The sequence below is a fragment of the Bactrocera dorsalis genome, chromosome 2, assembly GCF_023373825.1.
Source record: "Bactrocera dorsalis isolate Fly_Bdor chromosome 2, ASM2337382v1, whole genome shotgun sequence".
NCBI classification, from domain to species: domain Eukaryota; kingdom Metazoa; phylum Arthropoda; class Insecta; order Diptera; family Tephritidae; genus Bactrocera; species Bactrocera dorsalis.
The window spans coordinates 78,550,290-78,568,629 of record NC_064304.1 but is presented as its reverse complement, the minus strand read 5'-3'; the positions used below and the strand labels follow the sequence as shown (position 1 = coordinate 78,568,629).

The 18,340-nt window shown below is 34.7% G+C and overlaps 1 protein-coding gene across 5 annotated transcripts in view; it reads right to left on the bottom strand.

Annotated features, from left to right (window-relative positions):
• Positions 1-10,821, bottom strand: part of LOC105232980 (intraflagellar transport protein 88 homolog) — a 268,695-nt gene extending 257,874 nt beyond the window's left edge. For 3 of the 5 annotated variants that reach the window (XM_049448783.1, XM_049448782.1, XM_049448781.1), the window contains exons 1-8: positions 10,751-10,821; positions 10,493-10,606; positions 10,042-10,241; positions 9,581-9,818; positions 8,732-9,503; positions 8,452-8,651; positions 5,852-6,776; positions 5,133-5,255 (exon numbers count right to left, since the gene is read on the bottom strand). In XM_049448783.1, the coding sequence (XP_049304740.1) occupies positions 5,133-5,255; positions 5,852-6,776; positions 8,452-8,651; positions 8,732-9,503; positions 9,581-9,818; positions 10,042-10,241; positions 10,493-10,606; positions 10,751-10,786 (2,608 nt within the window). In that variant the 5' untranslated portion in view covers positions 10,787-10,821. Of the gene's footprint in view, positions 1-3,550; positions 3,713-5,132; positions 5,256-5,851; positions 6,777-8,451; positions 8,652-8,731; positions 9,504-9,580; positions 9,819-10,041; positions 10,242-10,492; positions 10,607-10,750 lie in introns of all 5 variants that reach the window. The other 2 variants (XR_007421755.1, XM_049448780.1) reach the window with 2 other exon arrangements.
• Between the last annotated feature and the right edge of the window lie 7,519 nt (positions 10,822-18,340).

The following is an 18,340-nucleotide window of genomic DNA, read 5'->3' as shown; positions in this document are numbered from 1 at the left end:
TTTGAAAATGGGCCTGGCGTCGCCCACTTATGGACCAAAAACCATATCTCAGGAACTACTAATCTAATTAATTTTACAGCAAAATAAAAAAATATGTAAATGACGGATAATGAAACCTCGATTATCGCTTTATCATGCGAGAGTATAAAATGTTCGGCGACACCCGAACTTAGCCCTTCCTTACTTGTTGTATTTAAAAACGAGACTACCAAGTACTGTTCTTACTTCTCTAAATGTATTAGAAACTTATATTGAAGAAGAAAAGTGGTAAAATTTACTTCAATCCAAAATAACTGACTGCTACAAATAAAAAATGTTAAAAGAAACAAAACTTTTTTCTTTATATAGCGAATTTTCTTTCCAGTCCCTTGCAATTCGTTATAAAGAGTTTCGACTGTATTTCTTGCAAATTCTTAGCTGATGCTTATCTGCAACATTCTTACGTCGAATATGATGCCTTGTTATACTTCCGCAGTGACTGAATCTCGAACACCCCCTATATGTAGTATATTATGGTTTGTGACATTAATATTCCAATATTACATACTTATGTACATAATATTTTTGGCACAAACCATAATACAAGTATGTATATCCAATATTTCCGTTCATTTTGCAACGATATCTTACATAGTGGCTCGATATACCATACACAGTATAAAGCTAACGCGAAGCTTGGAAATTTCAAATCTCTTACAATTTCATGTATATAACTCAATATTGACCGATATTTGCGGTAAGGTCAGTCTGAAGTTCGCAAATTTTTCTTTTAGGTATATGGGGACTCAGGGAATTATTGAACCGTTTCAACCCATTTTTACACACGAGCATATTATTATCAAATAAATATTCTCTCTGTGTTTCTATAATATATCTCACTGATTTATCGATATTTTCGATAAAAAGTTGAGGGCTTGAACAGTTTTGATTCGATTTGGATAATTTTTGATCATAAGCTGACACCAGAGAATGTTTGCGAGCGGCAGTCAGCATCCGCGTACGTGTATTTATGAATGTGTGGCTGATTGTCATACATTTGTGAATGCGCATAAATAAGCATTCAATAAATCGAAACATACATATTTTCCTGAAATATTTTGACTATCTCAGTTAGTAAAATATAACATTATTCTTCTTTATTGACGTAGACACCGCTTACGCGATTATAGCTGAGTTAACAGCTCCGCGTCAGTCGTTTCTTCTTTTCGTTACGTGGCGCCAATTAGAGATTTCAAAAGAAGCCAGGTTCTTCTCCACCTGGTCTTTCCAACGGAGTGGAGGTCTTCCTCTACTTGCCACGGCGGGTACTGCGTCGAATACTTTTAGAGCTGGAATATTTTCGTTCATTCGGAAAACATGACATAGCCAACGTAGCCGTTGCAGAAACTTTCTCTCGGAAACTCGTAACGTCGATTCATCAGGTGTTGTCATCGTCCATGCCTCTCCACCATTTAGCAGGACGGAAATAATAAGTGACTTATAGAGTTTCGTTTTTATTCGTCGAGAGAGGACTTTAGTTCTCAATTACCTACTCAGTCCGAAGTAGCACCTGTTTCCAGACTGTAATTGTTGGTGGTGTTGATACTGGCCAAGGTACACGAAATTATCTAAGATTTCAAAGTTATGACTGTTAACAATGACGTGAGAGCCAAGTCGCGAGTGTGACGACTGTTTGATTGATAACAAGAGATATTTCGACTTGCCCTCGTTCGTCACCAGATCCATTTGTTTTGCTTTCTTATCCAGTCTGGAGAAAACAGAACTAATGGCGCGGGTGTTGAGGCCAATGATATCAATACCATCGGTGTACGCCAGCAGCCGTATACTCTTATAGAAGATTGTACCTGCTCGATTAAGTTCTGCAGCTCGAATTATTTTCTCCAGCAGCAGATTGAAGTCGCACGATAGGGAGCCTTGTCTGAAAAGTCGATTTTGACGGAGCTTTTGGTATTGCTCAACGTCTGCTTACACAGCCGTATTAGTTTTGCGGAGATACCAAATTCAGACATCGCGGCATAAAGGCTGCTTCTTTTCGTCAATTTCAAAGCTGCTTTTGACAGCACGAAAAGGTGATATGTGTCGATGTTGTCTTTTCACGAGTCTTTTCCAATATCGGTCTCAGTCAAAATAAATCTCGTTGCATATGTAATAAACAGAAATCGCTGGACAAATACTTGTGAAAATCGGTAAGGTGTTCTAGGTTTGGATAGCAAAACGTTTTTGAGTTCCCATTCTTTTACGTTTTTGAAATTACTGTGCTTTAGATTTTTAGGTACAATGCCTGGGTAGTGCGTAAATAGTGTCAACAGTTTTTGTTATGTGTGCGGAGAACTAACTTATAAATCGCAAAGACGTAATTTTACTCCGCTTGTGCTAAAAGCTTACGAACTGTATTTTGGTGTTAAAATTGGGTACCAAGACAAAGCATGGGTCCCTCATATCTGTTGTAAAACTTTTGTAACATTGTTAACAGCTTAGTTAAAAGGTTCAAATCGTAAAATGTCCTTTGCAGTGCCAATGGTTTGAAGAGAACCTAAAGCCCATGTTACAGACTGCTATCTTTGCCTCACGAATATTAAAGGTATTGGGCTGAAGTCTTAACATACTGTTAAGTGCTGTAATTTACCATCAGCTTTAAGACCTGTCAAACACAGTGAACAACTTCCTATTCCAAAAACACCAGAATCTTGGAGTCTCGATGAAGAACTAGAATCGACTTCAAGTGATGTTACAGAAACCGCAAAGGAAAGAACCGATCATTTATTTGATTTACCAGGATGTTCAACGGTGCCGCATCTAATTTCATAGGGTGAACTTAATGACTTAGTTCGAGATCTAAGCATTTCAAAACCGCAGTCCGAACTTTTAGCATCCAGACTAAAAGGTTGGAACCTTCTCCAAACATGATCTACGTGATTGGTGTCTATTCATTGATTCTTCTCAAGTTAATTTACGAGTAAATGCGGTATTGGTTCATAACGGTAACAAATATCCATCTGTGCTCTTAGTTCATGTGATTCATATGAAGGAATTCGTTATCATGAGTATGGTTGGGCAATATGTGGAGACCTAGAAGTAATAACCATTCTTGGAATGCATCTAGGATATACGAAATATTTTTGCTTCCTTTGCAAATGGGACAGCCGTGTGAGAGACTGTCATTGTGTACAGAAGCAGTGAAGAGTACGCCAGGCACTCAGTTCAGGGCAAAAAACGTTAGCAGAGAACGTCTAGTTGATCCCAAAAATGTATTACTACAACCTTTGGATAATAAATTGGGTTTAATGAAGAATTTTGTTAAGGTAATGGATAGAAATGGAAGAGGGTTCTTGTATCTGAAACAAAAATTTGCTAGATGCAGTGAAACAAAAATTAAGGAGGGCATATTTTTAGGTCCGCAAATAAAAGAAATAATAAAAGATAAAACATTCGAGGAAGTGCTCAATGAAACTAAAATACAAGCCTGGAGTGCCTTTAAAAGTGTTGTTAAAAATTTTCTTGGAAATGAGAAAGTTGCCAATTACAAATATCTTTTGACTATACTACTTACTGCCTATAAAAATGGGTTGTAACATGTCCTTTAAGATTTTTTTTCTGGAATACCATCTCGATTTTTTTCGTCGAAAATTTAGGAGCCGTAAGTGACGAACATTTCAGCTATGGAGAAACGGTACCAAGGCAAGTGGAGTGCCAGTTTGCTTGTCGATTATTGCTGGAAATTTTTAAGGGATACTCCAAAAATAAAATATCGCCGAAAAACATCGACAGTAACATTTTAAAGTACGCTTTGGTTAATAAAATAATATTACAACAATATATCTATCGCTGTTGTTTTTTTAACAAAAATCCTCAGAGAAAAAAACTATAGATGATAGAAGAAATCTGTAGCTATTTTCTGCATTTGTAGCAATTTTTACATAATAAATACTTTGTTCTGTTCATGTCACAAAAAAAAGTGGATTTTTGTTTACCAGAGTAATTTTTAAAGAGATTTAAGCAAAAAAAAAAAACGATTTTTGAAACTTCTAAAGCAGGTTCCCCCCTTAAAGGATGATCGTTCATATACGACATATGCATTCATATATATTATGGTGTTTCATTTAAAACTTTTTTATTTCTTTGGGGACATATGAAAATTTGGTTTTTGGTTGGAAAACCCCCTGAAAATTGGAGACCTTTATTTGACTTTAAGTGCTATCTTTCGATTTTTCACCTTTTCACATATTTTTAAAAACATTTAGTAAACGGCTGATTTTATCTAAAAGTCGACGAAGGAAAAGTTGTAGGAAATTGAAATTCAAACAAAAAATGTCTAATGTCTTGCCGCTCATGTCATGAAAGTATTTTGTTTCCGAGATATAATCGATTTAGATAAAAATACAAAAATAAAGGTTTTAAAGAAATTTTTGTACTTAAACTTAATTTAATAAACTTATATAATTTTTTTATTTAAACCTATCATAATTACCATAAACAACGAAACGCTCTAATATATGTATATATATATGTAAATCTACATACATATATACCGTTCACAATAATAAATATCGTCCAAATTCTTCTTCTTCTTTTCAACACCATTGATAATTAAAGGTGAACTAATAGTTTTTGAAATCGAACATTTGGAGTAAGTAAAAAAGAGCGCACGCGTGAATAATTTTGGTACCTAGGATAATACGGAGCAGCCTTTGATCTTATTCAAGTTTAATTTGCTCCGATTGACTTTATTAGGAAGACATCGCTTGAATATTAGCTTCGATTCAGAATTTACCAAGTAATAACTCTACAAGATAACTATCGGTTACCCGTGTAAGCTACAAAAGGTTTCTGTTAAATTTGCAATGAGTTTCTCAAGGTCGAATGAATTAATCGAAACCCTGTGGCACACGTGTGCCGCATAAGACCAAGGAGTTTTAACGTACATACATATGTACATATGTATATGTACAAATATACTCGTACATTAAAGTTTCGGTAGTCGTGAGTTACTGCGGATATTTTTAGGTCAGTAGGATTGTCATTCGTGGTAATTTGCCATAACACTCCTATTTCGGCAAGAATTGATATGAACAAATTAATTCAGTATCAATTAATTGTATTTTCGCAATTGAAAAACTACATTTTATAAATACCTGTCATATTTGAGTTTAAATTTTGCAAATATTGATCCCCGTTGAATCCAGACGTTATGGTTTTAGCTTCAACATTTTCCACACATCTTCTCAATGAAGCATCTTCTATATTATTCTTCGATTCTACAATGAAAGGTTTATTAAAAATTAAGTACCAAACAAAGAGAGGGATTACAAAAAAACGTATCATCAAATTTTAAAATAAAATTTAAAAGTCCGACGACACGATTAAATCTTACGCAATGAAATCAAAATACAATTGTTATTTACGAAAATAAAAATAGAAGAAATTCTGTGTAAGGAAAAATACAGACGGTGGTCTTGTTATAACATAAGCTGATATTTTTAGATTTCGTTTGAAAATCGAACTAATAAAAAAAGATATATATTATATTTGAAAATCTTTCTGTCTAATGGTTTTCTGTTTAGTAGGGATTTAAAGAAAAATACTTAGCTTTTGACTATAGTAACAAATATAATATATAGTATTTCTCAGAAATTAAAAATATAATTTCGAATTCAATAATTGTTGCCTAATTTCTAGTTAAATAATTTAGTTCAGTTGCTATATTTTTATTTAATGAAGGTTGATTAAAATTTACTTTATAAAACAAAAATACTGAGAGAAAATTTACAGTCATTCGAGTGCAAGAAGTATTTTATTTTTTAAAACCTTCATCATTTATTAAAAAAGTATGTATATGTTAAAAGCAGATTACCTCTAAATCGACCATTTCCCCTGCTGGATGTTGCTGAGGAAAGCCTTTGCTGTTGGTAACGCTGATCGTTTTGGCGCTCTGTCAGTACTTTATGTAAACGTGCATATTCAAGGGAGTATTTTTCATGTAAATCCGTTAAACCAAGTGATTTTGTGACTTGTACCAATGCGCGGACACATGTCAGATTGTCAGGAAAACGGTTATAGATCTTTTGAAAGATACCCAAATATTGTTTAGAAGGCAAGTATGAATTACGAAAGCAGCTGGCTACACGTAGCATTAGATTCGGATCGTTAGGATTCGCCAGTACTGCGCGCTCATAGTAATATATGGCTTTCTCTGTAGCCTGCAATTTGATATAGTAGGAACCAATGGAGCTGGCGGTATTTATATCACTTGGGTTAATGCGATATGCTTCGTTGTAGTATTGATTAGCTTCCTGGTGATCTTGTACTTGTTCGTAAATTGATCCTACTTTGTCGAATAGCCGTGAATCGGTATCGGCTGCGGAGATGCCCAACACCTGTAGGTAGGACTGCAAGGCCGCTTGTGTTATAGTATGGCGAAAACTGGTGCTTGGCATTGAATTAGTATGCAATTTCTCTTGCAGTTTGGCCAACTGAAAATAAACATGGCTATGTTGGACTGAATGTGGTACCATCATAACGCTTTTCAAATTTTCAAATTGTTCCTCAGCCAGTTCCAAATTATTCTCTTGCAATCCAATCAAACCAAGATTATAGTTAGCTTCAAAGTTGTCCGGTTGGATTTGGAGAGCGCGTTCTAGTTTTTTTCGTGCTGCATCATAATCCTTACGCGCATAATCGATAATGCTGGCATTAACAAGTGCCATGGCATTATTTTGTAAAACTCCAAATTCATTTAGTTGGTTTATGCAATGAGCTGCCATATCAAAATTGCTCAACTATAATATACGTTAAAGAAAATGGCTTAAGTTTAGAATGATAATACTTTAAGTATTAATTAATTATAAAAAAATTTTGAATAAAAAAGTCGTAATCACTTGAATTATTTAGAAAATGTATGTATGTATTAACTATTTGTGAATATGTATGTATATACAATGGGTCGGCTTTAGTATACCGTCCCAGGATTTCGGGAATAAAATGGGTATGGTCGGATAGGAGAGATTCTCCAGATCATGAATATAGCCGCAGGAAGCTTATAGTTTTCGAGATATTCGCGTTTAAAGTTGAAAATTACCACTATTTGAAGTACGTATTTTCTCAATATAAAATTAATTTTGCACTTGCACTTCACTAATTCGTCTTCTTCTTGTTGAATTTTGATTTTTTAAGAATAACAAATGAGTTACAAACTGTCAAATAATCAGTGTTACCAAACTTATAAAAGCAAAAATTAGTCAGTGTGAAAAAAATTTGATACACCCCGGTGTTTGTCCGACCAGGATTATTCTTTTTTATTTTTTTCGCGTTTTGCGTGGGCGGCCTTCGGCCGCGCTTCAAAAAAATAACCCTGGTCGGACAAACACCGGGGTGTATCAAATTTTTTTGCGTTGAATTCCTTCCCGTGAAACTTCACAAATTTCATTAGTGGCTTGCGTGGCATTCTTCCCTTTTTATACAAAATGTTCAAAATATAGCGAATTTCTTCATTATTTTCACTCATTTTGGACAGCTGTAACTTTTTTTCAACTTCCCCGAATAATTTTTTTTTGGTTAAATGAAGCTTAAAATCTCACCTTTCCAACCCTAAAAGCTCTACACAAGTTTTTTAAATAAAACAAAAACGGTTTGGGATATCAATGAAATTTTGCAAGCGTTAATCGGCCTATACTGATGCATTTTCACGTTCGATATTCGTACGAAGTTCATCAATCGTCGTAAGCTTGTTGGCATAGACTATAGACTTGACGTAGCCCCACACGGAATAGTCTAACGGGGCCAAATCGCACGACCGAAGCGGTCAATTGACTGGGCCATTTCGTGAGGTAACAACAAACTAGGTTTCAATAAATCGATTGTGACATTTGCTGTATGACTTGTGACGCCGTCCTATTCGATCCACTTATTGTCCAAGTCTATATCATTCAATTCAGGCCAAAAATATTCGGTTATCACCAAACCGTTATTTTTTCGGGATGCAATGAATGCTCATTGAATATACTTTCACGGGAATAAATAATTTCATTGATTATCGCTCTTAAAATTGAGGCCATTGACTCCGAAATTCGGTAGTAAATTTTAATAATTTAGACTCGTTGTTGAATCGTATATTTTTCCAAGTTGAAATGGCAAACCTTACTGAAGAGAAATGAGGAAAGAGCGGGTAAAAATATGGTGTGGTTTGCTGTCCCTATTGGTCTACTTTTGTAGCGTAGCTATTGAAAATCCCGTTATGACATCTATTGATAAAATACGGAAAGACTTTTTCGACTACCCAATATTTGTGAAAATATCGATATTGAACGGAGATGTGCTGACAACCTTGTATTATGGGAGTGACACACACATAGGAAGTAGGCGCGGCTATAATCTCTCATATGGTGCCATTGGTCATGTGTGCGGCACACTTATTGTCCAGTATACAAAAATTATAAAAATCAATAAAGGTCTTACATTGATATAAATAAAGGAAAGATTTATCAGTGCACTGGCAGTCATTGATTCTTCTGAGTTTTTGTTATGCATTTGTAAGGTTTCAATTGCCTGACTAACTTCGTTTTGGCGTAAGTAAACCAAGGCTTTATTTAATTCCAGTTCGTTCGCAAGCCAAGACAAACTTGAAGTTTTTATAACTTCAATGCACCAGTTATAGCCTAATAACAAAAAAAAATAAATTAACAACTTTGCGTCAAGAGGTAGAAACTATAAACATTGATTAAATAACGGTACTTGCCATCGTTATAATTCTCCTCGATAATCGGTGATATTAAATCTACAATCATGGTAATGCCCCGTTTGTCATTATTGCGTCGCTGTTTGACATAACCAGCCAGCTCGTCACACTTGAGAGCTTTAGTAACATAACGCTTTCTGATCGCATCAGAATTTTTCTTAGTTCTGTCATTACCATCAAGCTCCATATTCGCACTTGCTGCTTCATTCATAACTTTCTCAATAGAGGGAGTAACGTCCTGCTGGAAAGGAGATGAATTACGCTCCTGCTCATCAGCGTCTGCGCCCAAAGCGACAGTGGCATGTTGTTGGATTTTGACAATGTTGTTCTCTATTTCCAGATCATTTTCGCTTTCAATCGGTTGAATGTCGCATAAGTTACGAAATGTACTCTTAATCTTTTCTACATCTCCCATGGCATAATAGCATAGAATGGAGTGTATACCACTGCGAATATCAGCGCGTTCAGTCATTATGAATTCAAAGCTGGACGCCGCATCAATGTATTGCCCCATGCGTACAAATAGGATTCCAATATTCTGAGTTATTTTAAGTCGAAGTTGTTTTAAGTTATTCGGCACTGAGTCGAGAGCCATCCGGTACATTTTAATTGCCTTTGGATATATTCCCATTTTATAGTATATATTTCCCATATTTAACTTCAGCTGATTGACGTGTGGAAACATTTTATTCTTTGTCATGATACTGTAGGTGTTAAGAGCCTCAATGTGCATGTCATTGCGTTCATACTGTTCGGCCAGGTTAAAGAAAACCTATTACACAAATATGCATTAATCGCTCTTATCAGTTTAACAGAAATGTTTGTGAGAAATGGGTTAAAAAGTCTTACCGCATAAGTAAGATCGAAATTATGAAAAATATTTTCTCCATATTGTGCCCGAAATTGATGCAAAGTACGATCCAGTGAAAAAGCTTCTTTGGCCTTATTTAGCGCTTCTGATAATGTTGATTTTAATTCGGCTGTAGATGTGCCGTTATTAACCAATGCATTTTTTGTTGATAACAGAATTGAAGCTTCGAGCAATTTTGTGATCTTTGATTCTAAGTGCTTAAACTTAACCTGCGGACTAAGAACATATCGTATGGATGAAAAAATTTATATATTATACTTTATTAATATTAAGAAGGGTGCATGTAATTTCAAAATTTGATGTATAATTTAAATACATGTTTGAATTTATTTAATATATTTAAACGATAAAGAAGATCTGTGTATACGATATATGTATTTACATATATAATTTATTGAATTATACACTTAAATGAGTCCTTACTATTTGGCATACTCACTTGACTTCCTTTTTAGTGTCTACCGTTGCATTTGTAGAGGACAGCGTTTGCTGCTTGGCCTTTTCTAAAAATAGTTCGTCGAATCGTTGTCCTGTGGAACCAGCTGAGTTTGCACCATAACCAACTCCCCGTACAGCTGTAGACGGACGTGCTGTCGTAGATCTGTCATTGCTCATCCGGCTACTAACCAAATTTCCACGCTATATATATTAATAAAATATTATTTAATATGAGATTATTTACAAAAACTGGTTGATCATAAAGCGGCAAGGGGAATATATCATTGATAGAATGATGCAATATGTACATATAAGTTTGAGTACTTCTTTTCGAAATTTGGCATGTTCGGAGAACATTCAAAAACTGGATATAGGCGATGCAATTTAGAAATGCGGTGTTATAATAAAATAAGATTTTTAGATATTACCGATAAACTTCTCATATTACTTACTGAGAAGAGCAGCGACGTAGGAGGCCGCGCGGCTGAAGTAAGCGTTGAAGCTTGTGCATTAGAATGTTGGCTGGACGCACTCTCTACCGATACACTCATACCTGATGAACTACTCTAATTGATGGTATTTGAAAAGTTAAATTATAAAACTGGGTATTTTGTTTTTAAATTTATAATCAAATTAATCACTTGCGCTGAAACCCTTTATACAAGCGCCTTATTTATATTTGATTAAATTTACTTAAATGTTTACATTACCAACAAAATACCATAGCAACTACTGCCACAACACATACACTCGTGTCCACGCAAACCTCACCACTATACTACTCTTTTCGGACTTGTTTTCAAATTTGTTTTTTTTCATGTTTTTAGTAATCATAAGTAAACTAAATTATATTATCTTATGCTCATACTTGTACAAAATCGACCGATTTTATTGTTTTTACCGCAATAAAATGTAGTCAAATATGCACAATACATGAAAATTTTGAGTGGTAAGGTTTGCGTGGCCACGAGTGTAGTTAAGCTATGATTGGCGAACCCTTAACATAGCCGTAACGTTGCCATGCTATCAGTAGAACCAAGCAAAAGCTCCAACTTTATTAAATATTGATAAGCGAAAGTTATGTGTAATCATTTCAAAAGGTTGCCTAAACTTGTTTATATTCTTGTAACATGTTACTGAACACTATAATAGTTTTTTTCACTTAACGGTTGTACGTATCAAACCTCTAATATTACTTAATAATACATACCAATGTAATTACAATCTATTCAGAATTTTGTCGTATAGTGAATGTTAAATTCTTTCGCATCATTATTACGAGTATAGTTTTGTTCACCTAACAGTTGTACGGTTGTCACCTAAAACTAATCGAGATAGAAATAGGGTTATATGTATATGTATATATAAATGATCAGGATGACAAGAAAAGTTGAAATCCGGTTGACTGTCTGTCTGTGGGAGTGGCCACGTCCTCCAATATATTTAATGTACATGTCTCCTAACCCACTAAAACTATAACAACCTGAGTACAAATCTTATAGGAACTCCTACCAGTATTGTGAAAATGGATGAAATTGGAGGATAACCCCGCTCATTCTCCATATAACGGTACTCTTCAAAATTAATAAAAGCGCAATAATTCCATAACTGATTACACCAGAGACATTAAATTTTACTTTCAAGCTGGTATGAGAAGGCCTTATGAGAGCCGGAGAGGTCCTTTTTTCTAACAAATCTTATGCCGAATTTGTCGGTCAGAGTATGAGTTATATAGAGTATATGTATATATAAAATTTCTTACATTCCGATCCTCTGGTTGACGTTTTACATCCTAAGATATTTCCCTGGCTTTAGATCATGCAAGTTGCAAGAGTATACTTGTAAATGTTCCCAAACATAGCCCTTACTTACTTGTTTAATATACAGTTTAGTCAACTGAAGGTATTTTAATATTATTTTAAACATTCTGTTATTTTTGATAAATTTTGTTATTCAATTTTCATTTCATAATATTTACTATCCCTCACAAATTCAAAACAGAAAGTATCATTAAAAAATTTTGTGAACTTTAACGACAAACGAAAGGTTATACCGATGATCGCCGAGCGAGTGTAGTTTAAATAGGCTGATATGCGTGAGACCATGAAAAATCCAATTACACTGTTAGAGGCACTTGTCTGTTGTGATGTCCACAACTTCAAAGTACGGATCAAAGCGCCTACACCCAGCTACAAATTTATTGAGCTGGCCAATATCTACTCCGGAGAGAGCACGTAGAAAGTATAGCAAACAAGATGACAACCTTGACCTTGACAAGTTGCATCCTTTGAAATCTTTCGCCTCGCCGCGTGAGTTCCAATGGGACAGTAATTATTTAGAACACCGAGGGAGTCTAACTTGATACCGAAATTTGATCCCAAAGTCTGCAACTTTGTCAATATATTTTTTCTTTCTTATTTTAGCACATTGCGGTTACCTAATAAACTTTCGACTTTCAACCCAAAACTTTTCCAAGATTCATTTTCCAAAACAACCTTAACTTTCTTAAATTCTGTATCTTTTCTTAATTGCTGTTAGAAATATTTCACCTTTCAACTTTTCCATAATAAGCTTAGAAAATTTCTACAAATGTCATTGAAACAATATCATTCCTAGATCACGTATTAAATCACAGAATCCATTTTCAGATAATAAATTTGGTGTGGATGTTACACCATCTCATTCTCATCCATTGTACTGAATCGATATCTGAATGCCGATGTCTGGGCATTTGGCCACATCGTAGTCCATTTGAATTAATATTGAAACGAAATCAAAATTTTCATTGAATAAAATAAGTATTTTAAAAACTGTGTTCCTACATATGTACGAGTATCTCCGCGTTTGATTTTTAGAAAACCCTAAAACTTTCTGTATAATTATTTTCATATTTTCGGTAATGCGAAAAAGGTGCGTAGAACCCTAATCATGACTGACAAATATATTGTTAACAAGTTGATAATTGACTAAAGTATAAGGTATGTATTAAACCTAAAAATAAGAGCACATTTAATAGTTACATGGAGGATTATCTGGGCATTACCAAAATAATGGAGGGAGGCTTCAAACAATTTATGTATTTACTATTACGGCGTCATTTGAGAGTACCAGACAACATAGAACAATTTCTATGCTGAGTTGCGTAACTGCCCACCTTCATATAGTTCTTCCGTTCAATATGTATCTGAATTATGTTTTTAGAAATTGTGCTTTTTGGTTGGTTGATTACAAAACAAAGTTCAACATTAAATATAACATCCAATTCTAGGCAACCAGCTTTAAAAATGTACTCGTATGATTAATATATTGTAAATTATCGTATTTGAGTAGACGTAAAGAAAGTTGAAATAAATCGAAACATACAAGCGAATATCTGTCTAATTATTATATATAAATATGTACATCTTTATATTTAGGCGCTTATCGATTGATAAACATCCACATGTAAGTATTTCATATGTATATACACTGCATCCCAACAGTGATTTCAGTTACATGGAACGAAACTAGAAGGCCAACTAGTCAGCATCAGGTTTCATCTAGAAATTTACCTGCCACTTCCTGTTTAAAATAAACGGATACTTTGAGTAAGAAAAAGAATTAATGGAATATAAAATTATTAATACGATTTTAAAATACATCTGAATAAAAGCGCTTTCGATCCATCGTAAGGAAATCACTCGTCAATAAATTGTTTTTGTCGAGTGAACCAATCTTTGCGACAAGTTTCATCTTTTACTAAAGGTTAAAAATTAGCTAAATATTACACTTAATAGGCTATAAACAGGGAAAATCGGACGGTTTTAGTGCTCTTTACGCAGGATTCGGTCCCGATTAAATCTTCCCTTAAAAGTTATTTTTGAAACGATCGCTCTTCTTTAAAATATATTAGTCGTTCGGTATTAGCTTATAAGTTGAGGTCTACTTGTCGGATGGCTTCAAGGTGCGTATAAAAAACGGAGGTAAAACTTAAACAAGAAGCAAATAGCAGAAATTGGTTATCTCTTTGCTGGGAAGGAAGCATAATTGTTTTAATTTATATATGTCGGTACATCTATATATGTATGTTTATGTGGATTTATGAACACACAGCAGCTTAATCACCTGAAAAATCTCTTTGATGTTCAAAAATGCCCTTAATTTACATATATACATATCTACATATGTATGTATACAAAAACATAGTGTACTCATCCTGAGCTCTCTTTAACATTCTTAACAATGTCCTCAACAACATTCATACATAACTAATTACAGAACATGAAGGGATGCTCATAGGAGCTGATGATTTCGTCCCCAACACGGGGCTGTTTAGTCTGTCGATGCACAGTGCTTCGGCTAAAACAAGCTGAGCAAAAGTCGTTCTCGTATTTTTAATTATATATTATAGATTATTGAAAATAGTAACCAATATTCCATTTATTGCAAAACATGATGCAATGGTATTTCCTCTAACGAAAAGTTTTTAATATGCTTCAAATTATATTTAACTTTTGCTACGTCAATTGATTCAATTACATAAGGTTGTGTTACTTCGAAGCGTGATTCCATAATTTTAACAAGTTTTTTGTTTTTTCTCATAAATTTCTTGTTTACACTTTTATGATTTTGTGTGTGCAATATATTCGTATTCAGTTATCACTCGAAACACAAATTTTCATTGGTTGAAATCTTTAAAAAATTTATTTTTGAATCATAAAAATGATCATATACCGTTTTATATATTAGTTTAGTGCGTCGTTATGGCACTTTATAGATTTTCCTTTAATGGCGATTTGTGGGTGTGGCAGTGGTCCGAAGCTTGCGGACAGACACAAAGCCACCCGGACTTCGTCGTCATCCTGGGGTTGAATCATTACATCAGTGCAGGGATCGGCAAACATACGAAAGAAAATTGCGTGATACGTCAATCGTATACGGTGATTGGCATTATGACATTCGATAGCAAACGGAATTCACGATAGTTTTTAAGATGCACATTCTTTTGGATTGTATTTTTAGGTCACAATAGATCTTAAACTGTCAAAACTGTTGCAAATTTTCAATAAACTAACAATAGCTAATTAAATATTATAATATATCCGACTTTGTTTTTTATTTGAGCTCTAATGAAAGTGATGCGGATGAATAGTGCGGAGGTAGCTACAAAATTTTATTTGTAGATGTATCATTGAACGAAGCATTGGAATCTTAAAAAGACGGTGGAGAATTTTCAAATATATTGCCAAAGAAGAAGATTTCATCCCACAAAAGTGGCAAGATATGCTAACGTTTGTGCGGCATTACATTTGCATAAAATTTAAAATAGGTTATGACCCTCACAATTGCGATTCTGACCATACACAAGAAATAGACACCAGGGTGGCGAACTGCTTAATCACAATCGGAATCAAGAAAAGAAACAAAATAAAGTATTATTCATTAAATTTAATTTGAAAATGTATTTGTCTTTAACTTTGTAAATATTTTTTTTTTATGTAAACTGAAATACAAAAATTTTGTTCATTAAATTAATTATTATTTTTTAATTCCATTCATTGGTTTCTTGTCTTTGTTCTTTATTACAAAAAATTATTAAAAAAATATGAAGTTCAAAAAAGTTTACACATTTTTATAAATGTGTCTATTACGATTGGCATTTTTCATTCAAATAACATTTCGAACGAAAGCGTTACGATCACGTATGTCATAATTCGAAATAAAACTATTTACGTGATGAGTGATGTTTTCACGAAGCCTCTCATCATTTATATAACCCTCGCTTAATTTTAGGTTATATATACAACTCTTATGTGAACAAAACTATTATCACTTACAGCAATAGGTTGCAAGAGTAAACAAATAAAATACAAAATTAAAGTACCTAAAAGGTATTAAAGTTGTATTAGAATAATTCTGTAGAACTATTGTTTTGAATTATTCTTGCCGAAGTAGAATTTTTTGAAGATTTTGTTTTAGAAATCACCGACCAGTATGCAAATTGGATAAATCTTGCTTTTGCTAGATTATCAACAAAGTTACGAGAAAAGTACAAAAAATTATTCAAATAACATGCTAAGTAGCAGCAAAACAGTAGAGTTATTCATATTGTTGATTGCCTTATACAGAATTTTCGTCGCTTTCCATGACAATTAATACTTTGATATCGATGCAAGTTTCACTTTCCATGTTTCTCTTTGAGTTTTGTTATTTTCATCTTAACAAATTTGGTAAACTAAACTTACTTATGTATATACATATTTCAAACTAATTAATGATGGAATTTTTTTTATTGTCAGCTGTATAAAATACATTAAACACTTTCTTTAATCCTATACATAGAAATAATATCGAAAATATTGTATGAAATGCACCCAGTGCTGCATACAAGTGCTCCTCAGTAGGGGAGATTTACCATCGATTTCCTTTTAAGTCGGGAGAATATGACTATGTGGGATGTTAGATCTGCGATGAATGGGTTTGAATGTACACTAATTTTAATTTTACAAGCCATAGCGTGCCTTTTTATTTCTTTAGCAGTAGAGGGGTCAGGTCCTGATTAATCTGATTGTTTATGATATATTATGGGATTTTTTCTGATGGGTTTCAATTGAAATTTTTGCAGCATTTCGACATTAGAGACCGCCCTACATCTGCATACAATAAGTCCATATTGGTTCTAGGATTCTCAAAGGTGACTCGGGACTTGTTCAATCGTATCATGTTTTTCCGGAAAACCGAACTGGTGCTTGGGGACTAGTTTTCGTTCAGATATTACAGGTTTCAATAATGGAAAAATGTTTTCACATTTTTGGACGCAAGGCGCAGTAAATTTATGTTATGGTATGATTGTACTCTTGCTTGATAATCATTTTTATTTGCGCTACTTTCCATTGGGGAGGAACAAAGCCGAGTTGTTTTAATAGTTTAAGTGGCGTGCAAACGTACTAGTGCCGGTCTTTTCGGCTATTTTTTTTGCTTTCCAAAGGGAATATTCAGTAGCAGCTGTTGCTCACAAGACTTTTGAGGTGGCGCTGTTGTTGGCAGTTTCGTTTTTTTTTTAAGTAAACCTTTGATTTGTTTTGTAAAAGTATTTAAGGCCATCTGCGTGTTGAGTTTGTTGCCATTTTTTCCAATCTCGGCGTTTTTCATTTAGCGATAAATTCATCGCCAGAAATTTGGACTTGCCGTCTCATGTACGCAGCGGATGTCGAGTTCTATGCAGCTTATTGGACACAGTTATTGAAGTCTTCGACAGCTACAATAATATCTTCGCTTGTTTTCAGAGGTAGCTTTAACAGAATTCTTGAAAAAACTGAGTTTTGAGAGTGTCTGTAATCAGTTTTCTTGCAGGGTAAACGGCTTAGAGAGTCAGTCACACATTCACCTATGGGGATTAACACGGGGGAGTAATCGGGAGAAAATTCATAGCGTATACTTCTTCTTCTTTACTGACGTAGACACCGCTTACGCGATTATAGCCGAGTCAACAACAGCGCGCCAGTCGTTTCTTCTCTTCGCTACGTGGCGCCAATTGGATATTCCAAGCGAAGCCAGGTACATCTCCACTTGGTCCTTCCAACGGAGTGGAGGTCTTCCTCTTCCTCTGCTTCCCGCGGTGGGTACTGCGTCGAATACTTTCAGAGCTGGAGTGTTTTCATCCATCCGGACAACATGACCTACCCAGCGTAGCCGCTGTCTTTTAATTCGCTGAACTATGTCAATGTCGTCGTATATCTCGTACAGCTCATCGTTCCATCGAATGCGATATTCGCCGTGGCCAACGCGCAAAGGGCCATAAATCTTTCGCAGAACTTTTCTATCAAAAACTCGCAACGTCGACTCATCGGTTGTTGTCATCGTCCAAGCCTCTGCACCATATAGCAGGACGGAAATTATGAGCGACTTATAAAGTTTGGCTTTTGTTCGTCGAGAGAGGACTTTTCTTTTCAATTGCCTACTTAGTCCGAAGTAGTACCTGCTGGCAAGAGTAATCCTGCGTTGGATTTCCAGGCTGACATTGTTGGTGGTGTTAATGCTGGTTCCTAAATAGACGAAATTATCTACAATTTCAAACTGTCAACATTGACGTGAGAGCCAAGCCGCGAGTGCGACGACTGTTTGTTTGATGACAGGAGATATTTCGTCTTGCCCTCGTTCACTGCCAGACCCATTTGCGTTGCTTCCTTGTTCAGTCTGGAGAAAGCAGAACTAACGGCGCGGGTGTTGAGACCGATGATATCAATATCATCGGCATACGCCAGCAGCTGTACACTCTTATTAAAGATTGTACCTGCTCGATTCAGTTCTGCAGCTCGAAT